Genomic DNA, 8,438 nt, shown 5'->3' on the forward strand with positions numbered 1-8,438 from the left:
GTTTAGTGTGTACACCTGAATAACAGACAGGCATGTTTCTTTGGAAATGGGAGGCAAGAAACGATTTATAAAGTGCCTGCTTAGTGTTTGGCTCTAAGGTGATGCTACATCTTTTAGAAGCTGTAAAAAAAGGGTATTTTTGAAAATATGGGGGTTTTTTCCTTCATAATGCAAACTATAGAGATTTAAAAAAAAAAAAAAAAAAAAGGAGGAAGATCAAGGCAAGGTTTTACTAGAGATTCCTCAAAATCTGAGTATTTTTTTTCCCTGTTCTCCATTCTGCTACCAAAAAGCTTCTGTCCCAAGATTACCCCTTTTACACTGTTAGAAGGGTCACACTGTACACTGTAGGGAACACTTTTATCACAGAGCAGTCAGGAGTGCTAATCATGTCAGGCTTCCCAGCATATCAAAAAAACAGCTTTGGCTTTGTAACCATTTTGCCTTGAAATTAGTCTTTTCCTGAAGGATGGGACTGTGGCGAGAGGCCTCCAAGGGCCAGTGCCATTACCGGGATATCTCAGCTACTTCTACGATCAGTGGTCCAGAGTAATGCATTTATGAGTCAGGTGTGCCTTCACATTAGTGGCTGTATGTTCTGGAGCCATATAAATTGCCAGCTCTCCTACTGCATGAGGTGTCTTTAGTGTATGCTGCAGTGTGAGACTGAATCATGAATTCTTCTACAGAAGCAATCCTCTCAATGTGATGTATGGTCTTAACCCCCCATAGGTGGGGGTTGGCCTCTTCTCCCAGGCAACACGTGCCAGGACAAGAGGAAATGGCCTCAAACTGTGCCAGGGAGTTTCAGATTGAACATCAGGAGGAATTTCTTTACAGAAGGGGTTGTTATGCATTGGAATGGACTGCCCAGGAGGTGGTGGGAGTCACCATCCTTGGAGGTGTTCAAGAAACTGCTGGATGTGGCACTTGGTGCCATGGTCTAGTTGAGAATTGGTGATGAATCAAAGGTTGGACTTGATGATCCTGGGGATCTTTTCCAACCTAAATGATTCTGTAACTGTAAAAGCTGTACAGTTACTGGTCAACAGTCATGTACACTTCAATATAGTTCTAGCATGCCCTGAGATGCACGTGGAAATATTTATTAATGAGAATTAAAATTTCAGCATTGAGACCTTTAGTTGAAGGGAGTTAAAATTTATGCTGTAACGCTGATGAAAAATACAATGAAGGAGTTTCATCATCTTTATTTACCTTTTCCTTAAAAATGGGTTGTTACAGTAGGAAGATCACACATTCTTTCTCCATAGCCAGGAGTACAGCAGCCTGATTTGTACAGGGAAGCAGCAATACAGACTCCCTGTTGTTAGGTAGAGATCATTTAGTTTTCCTTGGGAAACCATGGGAACACCATGTGACACAGCAATAGTTCCTCAAAGTATTGCTGTGTCACATGGTGTTCCCATCCTGGTCTGCACCCAAACAGCTTGGCCTTACCTTCATCACCCTGACTGGAGATTCTCATGGAGCAAGTATTTTACATGACAGTGAATTGTCATATCTCCAGAAGCCATGAGACTTTAACCAACAGAATCACTTACCTGTGATAATAAAAACATAAAATAAAGGTGTTATTGTGCAGTAGTATCTTGAAGAATGACAATGACTGGCTCAGTGATTATTGCAAGTGTTTACCATGATATAGTTAAAATACTGTAAACAGATTGCAGTGCTTTTTAAAGGGCGAGATTCAAAAGGATCTTACCTTCCATGTACTACTTTCATTCTGGTATAAATTGAAGTGATAATTATCCTCAGTCACCAAAATGCATGTTATGGTCTGAGCTGGACAAACCACATCCTTTTAGATACTGATTTCTTAAAGTGAAAGGTGAAGATTCTATATTAAAAAAAAGTTACATTCCTCAACATTTTTAGTAAGCTGCAAAGACTGATAGTTGTTTCCAGCATCACTGATGAACACACAAAGAGCAAACAACTGAACACTCCTGAGACTGGAGAGGTGGGATATTATAAAGCAGGAAACTTTTCAGTTACACCCTCTGTACTTCTCCTTTAACTACTGAGGGGGAAAAGTGTTCTCAGAATTAAAGTCTGAAATTGTTTCAGAATTCCACAGGACAGCAAGATACTAGCCCAGTTCTAGCATGCATGCACGTGGAGGAGTGTCTGCACAGGAATCTGGGAACACTCCTTCCATTCCCTGTTTCATACACAGGGTACAACCTACTTCCTACAACTCCCAAGAAGTAAAAAGAGGAACTTTTACCAGTCCTTGGCCTCTGACAACTGTAATAAATTCCCCACAAACACTGAGTGAGAACAGGTTTTATTTGGATCCTTTCTTCCACCATTGTAGTAGAAACAAGCCAGGCACAGGCTACACATATCGCAGAGAAAGGGCTTTAGGCTACTCCAAGTCTGAACTACTGCTAAAAGAATGCAAAGAATGGCTACAGATAAGAGCCAACAGACATACTAAAAAAGCACCACTTTTATCTTCTAGATGGTCCATTTTAACTGCTGTCTCAACATTACAATCTCTTCTATGGCTCCTGCAAATGACACCCTCATCCTCCTGGTACATGTGCGAGTCCTGCTCTTGGCATCCTCCTGCTAATGAGCACAGGCAGAGTTATTTCTCCACATCTGCATATCCACTTAAACTGGGTGGAAAACTGTAGAATCAGCAGCTGGTAATGTGCAATTTTTGCACAAGGTGTTCTTTGAACAGAGTCCATTTGAACAGCTCCCATACCTAACATATCCTTCACGCATTTTACAGTGTAACTAATAGGAAATACAGCCCTATAACCAGAATATTGCTGATTCCAGCAGAAAACCTCCTTAACTACAAACTCTAGAAAACACAGCATTTGAAAAATCAGTAAATACAAAGGCCTTTGTGTTTTGCCAAAGATCCCTGTGTTTCACAGGGAAAACAGATTACAATTTTGACAAATGGCATGAGAAATCTGATATCTGGAAGTACCCAGAGATGCCAAGTGTTGGAACATGGTTCCCTGCATTTCCTTTGATATCATCTCTCCAGGCAGCTACAGATTACAGAAGCACCGATTTGTTTTTAACTCTCAGGTGCTGAAAGCTCTTCAGAGGAAAGAGAAGTTAATTTAGAATGCCACGAAGAATCACAGCACCAGAATCGAATTCCAAAGGACTAAAGGAGAACTGAGCATGAAATTCTTTCTTATTTAAATGCTAAATAGTCTTCAAGTGACTCTGTGGGAAAAAATGGTAAATGCAGCTAGCATAGCTGTGCAGCTGAACAGTGGCAGCACTTGGTTCTGTGGTAGGTACAATTTACCAAACACAAGTCTCGGTGCTGAACAGGGTATTTCCTACAACTAGAGGCCAAAAAGGCAGAGCATGCCAGTATGTTTTTATATTTTTATGCAGGAATTTTGTGAAATGTTCCCTTTTATCAAGCTGCAGACCACTTTAACTAGAATCCCCTCGTGCTAGAAAGCAAGTGCACTATTTTAAACTGTCCTCTACAAATAAAGCATTTAAGATGAACAGAAGTTTAAACATACAGTACATGTCTCACTCTGGAGCATTGAAATGTTGTCCTTTCAGCACTGTCAAACCTTTTGTTTTTAACACTCACTCCAGTGTTTAGTGTGGAAATAACAATTTGATCAAAGATAAAAATTCAGCATGTAATTAACCAGTCATGAAACTTCAGAGCCTAAAAATAGAACAGAAAGGAGGAAAATGCCAATAGACCACAGAAGGGTTTATGTAAGTATTTTACTCCTCCATGGTATATTGATCAAACGTATCCATATTAATAAAAAATTAAGAACAACTGTGAAATACAAGAAGTGCTGATTCTCAGAAGTACAGCTCTATCTGCAGTTTCAAGGAATAACACCTTCGTGTTTTCCTCACCACAAAATTACCTTTAAAGACAGATGAGCAAGAACATTTCTCCTGCATACCCTGATCCATTTTCTCTTGTTTTCCAGTTGATGACCCAGAGATAGCAGCAACAACATTTTCCCCTGTTTTCCCATTTTGTTTAATGAACCAAGACATTGATGAGCAGAAAAAGTTGAAAAAACATTTGAGCCCATAAACTGAAAGATCAACAAGTCTGATTTTATTATGATATTGTATTCTTATCTGAATGGCACATAATTACAAAGAAACATTTACAATATATTTTCAAGTATTAAGTTATGTCATTTCAAGGCTTTCACTTCAAAAAGCTACATTAATAATACACCATACAGATAGTACAGTCGGTTAGAGTTTCAAATAACTTCCTCCCCTCTATTTGGTTTAAATATGATTCAGTAGGCACTAGAAATGCCTGCAGCCACTGACTTTCTTGGGACTTGACCTTGCTCTTGTACCACAATACATCATTTTGCATGTCAGAAAATCAGCTGCTCTCAGACACAGCCACAGGTCGTGTCATGACAGAGCATTGTGCAGGTTCACAGCAGAGGCCAGAAGAACTGTCCCTGACCCTGCCATTCAGCAGTGATTCGACAAGAAAAAATGCATATTTAAATTAACTTAAAAAACACTCCTACACTGAAGTAACCGTAAAAATGCCACTGGAACATCCCATAATCGCTACATTAGTGTTTCTCTTTTTCTCAAGCACGTTGAACTGCAAAATAAAGCACGTTCATGAAATCTGAGCTAGGCAGGTTGAGATTAGGTTAAATCTAAATTATTTCCATTTTGCATATCAGTCAGTGCAGGTCCTGGTGGTAAACTCTGACGCCTGTGCACTGGTATAACCCATCAGTTACAGCAGAGTTACCCAAGTTAAGACTGAAACTGAACAGCCCTGTTGATGCCACCACAGAGGTGTAAGGTCACACATATCCCACTAAGTCTCTTTTGTGCTGGCAATATCCCCTGAACAGATGGAATTCTGCATACAGTGGAGTAAAACCTGTTTGATATAGAATATTGCCTTGTAAAAAAAATCATCTTGGATAACAGTAAATAATCCCAGCATTCAACTTTTTTTTTTTTTAACCAAAGACAGCAAAAGCCCTGTTACCTCTTTATTCTCATTTCTTATACTACCTTTTAAAATAAAGCAGGAAATGTGGCCAGCAGCTGGTCCCGTCTCTTCTGCCCCAACACAGCTGAATCCACTTTAGCATAAAGAAAAACAAGGATGCTAAATACACATATACTTTATCACACAGTGATGTTTCACAAAGAAAAATCAAACTCGTGATGAACACGTGACAGGGTCTAGCACCAATAAAGCAAATGACTGGGAGAAAATGCTTTCACCTACTTAGCCTTAAACACAAAATTTAAGGCTTTAAGAAACAAGACTTCAGAAACACTAAATAGCATCTTTTTTTTTTTAAGAAGTTAATAAATGAAACTGTTTTAGAAAGTATTCTTTGTGAAACCTCACTTTACATATTATCATTTTCACAATCCTTCTTCCCCCAACTGACATACATTTAAACAACTTAAACATTATAATACAACTGAAAAAAGAACCCACTCATCTTCTATGATTGGGAGAAACACTGACTAGTACAAGAAAACACACACTGTTTGTCAAACTATTTTTCCTCCTACCTCAGGAGCAATTATGGAGCATTTTTCAAATCATTAGCCTCAAGATACATATTTGCTCATCTCCAAACTGTGCTTAATTATATCAGGTTATAGATTTCTGGATACTCTAAGAGGCTAAATTAAGAACTCTACAGTAGAATTAAGCACATGCGTATACATGCAATATTTTTTAAATTTAAAGCTACTCTGAAGTAACATAGGAACTTCAGTGTGCATGGGCACAGAGATTTGCTTATGGGAAGGAAATGAGTTACTTCGATGTACTGATTCTTCAAACCTAATTCTCGTTAGAGGTCCATGCAAGAGTGACTCCTCTATGTGAGGACTCCTCTGTAGAGATTTAACTCGTGCTCAGGTTCTATTTCATCAGGTCAAACTGCATCATGAACTAGAGCAAGCTAGAGAAGGGCTTTTGAAAAGTACCGTGCATCCCTAACACTACACAGCATTTTAAACCAAGAGGTCACAAATTCCTTTTTTTCATTCCAAACGCAATTTACTTAAGACTTTTGGGACAGTCCCCTGTATTAAAAGGCTGTAAGTGTCACATCCCCCTTATTAGCATATTTTCCCTTTTCAGCTCATCAGATATGTGGTTTAATAGGAAATTTCTATTTCAAGTGGCATGAGCATTTTTTTTTTAAATTCAAAACTATCTCCTGCATTGGCTGCTATGTAGCTACTATGTAGCCAATGTATTTGTTACAAAAACGAAAAGAGGAAAACAGCTAATGAGAATGATGTGATTGTAACCTCTACTACTAGTTGTCATCCAGAGCTAGAAACATTTTGGCAGAGTAGGCCAAGGACCAGAGAAATAATTTTCTGAACCAGTCATTTACAAGAGACTGGGATAAGCAAAGCAAGCTGTCTGATACCACATTATGGGAATATATTGATCCTTACCAGGTTGCGAGGTGGAAAACGACTGTTCTTTAACCCCTACACAACGGAGCCTGGCAGGGCAACCACCTAAAAGAGAAACTGTCAGAGAGGTTTTAATAGTAATGTATAACTGAGATGCAGTACAATTTTATATGCATGCTTTCTTTTGCCGATCATTACTATTTTCTTAAGTCTGTCCAGTGACGATGTCATAATGGAGTTTGTGTTTGGTTTTCTAAGCAAGCATTTTCGGCTCCTCAGGATAAGCAGGCTAGACATTATCTGACTCAAGACCGGGTAGTCAGCATTATCTTTACTGCGAAGTGGAGCCGAGCACACCTTCATGCATCAGGTCGGCATGATCTTTTCACCCAAGTGCTGCGAACGGGCTCTGGAGGCACCTCCGCGTGTGCACCACGCGCGTGTCAGTCTGCACGACCACTGTCGCACTGCTGCACACAGCTCTGCGCGACTCCCATCGCCAAACAGGCTCACACCACCACCGTCCACACGCCAGATTTACAGGACCTTGAACCAAGGCCACCGTCTGGCTCCCAACGTGCCGTTCGAGAGAATTTTTTTGTTAACCCTGGCCACTTAAGTAAGCACCAGGTTCCCCTCCTTTGCATCTCCCCAATACCACCCCATCACCACTGTATGGATTCTTTTCCTCCGCACCATCGCCTGCTTCCTCCGCCGCGACGCGAGGCCCTTAGGGGTGAGAACCCCACGAGTACTTGCAGCAGGTACTTGACCCTACATTTTGAAGGAGGCCGCTGCCCGCCGAGCACAGATGGAGCAGAACTCCACCGACACCTGATCCCGGTCCACGTGCAGGCAGATCCCGCCGGGGGCCGCCCACTCCTCCTCCGTCTCAGTCACCACCGCCGCCTCCTCCAGGCCGCGGGGCCGGGAGCTGGGCAGGGCGTAGTCGTGGTCGCTGCTCTCGCCGGCGGGCTGGAGGTGCTGGTGGCGGGGGCTGCCCGTGTCCCTGAAGAGGCTGGTGCTGAGCTGTAGCCCGCCGGCGCGGGTCCCGGCCAGGCGGCTCAGGAGCTGCCCCAGCGCGCTCTGGTTCGCCAGCACAGCCCGCAGGTAGCTGCTCTCCCGCTCCAGCTCTCGCAGGCGGCGGCTCAGGCCACGGTTGCGGTCCCGCAGCTGCCGGTTCTCGGCAGCCAGGCCCTGCAGGCGGCTTTCCAGCCCCAGCACATACTGCTTCTTCTTCAGCCGGTTCAATCGCGCCGCCGCCGCCGCCTTCAGCCGACTCCCGGCCCCGCCGCTCCTCCGCCCGGGCGCCGCCGGCCGCGGGCCCTGGCCCGGCGCGGGCAGCGGTTCCGGGTCCCCACAGAAGCAGCCGCTCAGCTCCGCGTCCAGGTCCCAGTCCGGCCGGGCTGCCTCCAGCAGGTCTCCCAGCTCCAGTCCCGGGAACCAGTCCTCTTGCTCCCACACCTCCAGCGGGCTGCCGGGCGCCTCGGCCTCCTTCTCCTGCCGCCGCGGCTCCGAGGCGCCCGGGGGCTCCCGCCGCGGCGGCGGCTGCGGTTTGGGCCGCGCGGGGCCCGGGTCCCCTTCCCCGCCGCCATCCCGCCCTCTCGGGGCCTGTCCCGCTCCGGCCAGCGGCCAGACGGCGCCCGAGGGGCTGGCCCCGCCGGCCGAGGCCGCCAGCAGCTGCGTGAGGCTGTGGCGCATGGCGGGAGCGGCAGAAGGGCCGGGCGGGACGGGACGGAGCCTGAGGGGAGCGGGCGGCGCGAGGCTGCGGCCCGGCGCTCCCGCCGCGGGGCCTGTCGGGAAGCGGTGCGGGGGGGCGGGAGGGTGGAAGCGCCTCTCCGACTGCGCCCGCGCGCGGGAAAGCGGCGTCCGGGAATGTGGGAAGGGGGGCAACTGTTACCGAATGCGGAATATGTAAACATTTTCTTGGGAGAGGATGTCGTTTGATCTTTGTATATTTTCAAGCCTAATCAACGAGAAGGGAGATTTTATCCGTGAAA

The 8,438-nt window shown here is 44.9% G+C and overlaps 1 protein-coding gene across 7 annotated transcripts; it reads right to left on the reverse strand.

Annotated features, from left to right (window-relative positions):
- Positions 1-193: 193 nt before the first annotated feature.
- On the reverse strand, positions 194-8,201 carry CREBZF (CREB/ATF bZIP transcription factor). Of its 7 annotated transcripts, none has more exons than XM_069016032.1 (3): positions 5,056-8,201; positions 1,462-1,565; positions 194-1,324 (listed from the first exon to the last, which is right to left on the reverse strand). In XM_069016032.1, exon 1 carries the CDS (start codon positions 8,137-8,139, stop codon positions 7,213-7,215), a length of 927 nt encoding a protein of 308 aa, XP_068872133.1. In that variant the 5' UTR covers positions 8,140-8,201; the 3' UTR covers positions 194-1,324; positions 1,462-1,565; positions 5,056-7,212. The 7 variants fall into 7 exon arrangements, with proteins under 7 accessions (XP_068872133.1, XP_068872128.1, XP_068872122.1 ...); XM_069016021.1 differs by lacking the exons at positions 194-1,324; positions 1,462-1,565 and having other exon boundaries at positions 4,004-5,126; positions 6,478-6,555; positions 7,135-8,201; XM_069016035.1 differs by lacking the exons at positions 194-1,324; positions 1,462-1,565 and adding an exon at positions 4,004-4,918 and having other exon boundaries at positions 5,056-5,126; positions 6,478-8,201.
- Positions 8,202-8,438: the final 237 nt, after the last annotated feature.

Source organism: Aphelocoma coerulescens, chromosome 1 (genome assembly GCF_041296385.1).
Source record: "Aphelocoma coerulescens isolate FSJ_1873_10779 chromosome 1, UR_Acoe_1.0, whole genome shotgun sequence".
NCBI classification, from domain to species: Eukaryota; Metazoa; Chordata; class Aves; order Passeriformes; family Corvidae; genus Aphelocoma; species Aphelocoma coerulescens.

Coding starts and splice junctions, on each gene's coding strand:
- CREBZF (XM_069016032.1), bottom strand. CDS start 8,139: ATGCGCCACAGCCTCACGCAGCTGCTGGCGGCCTCGGCCGGCGGGGCC.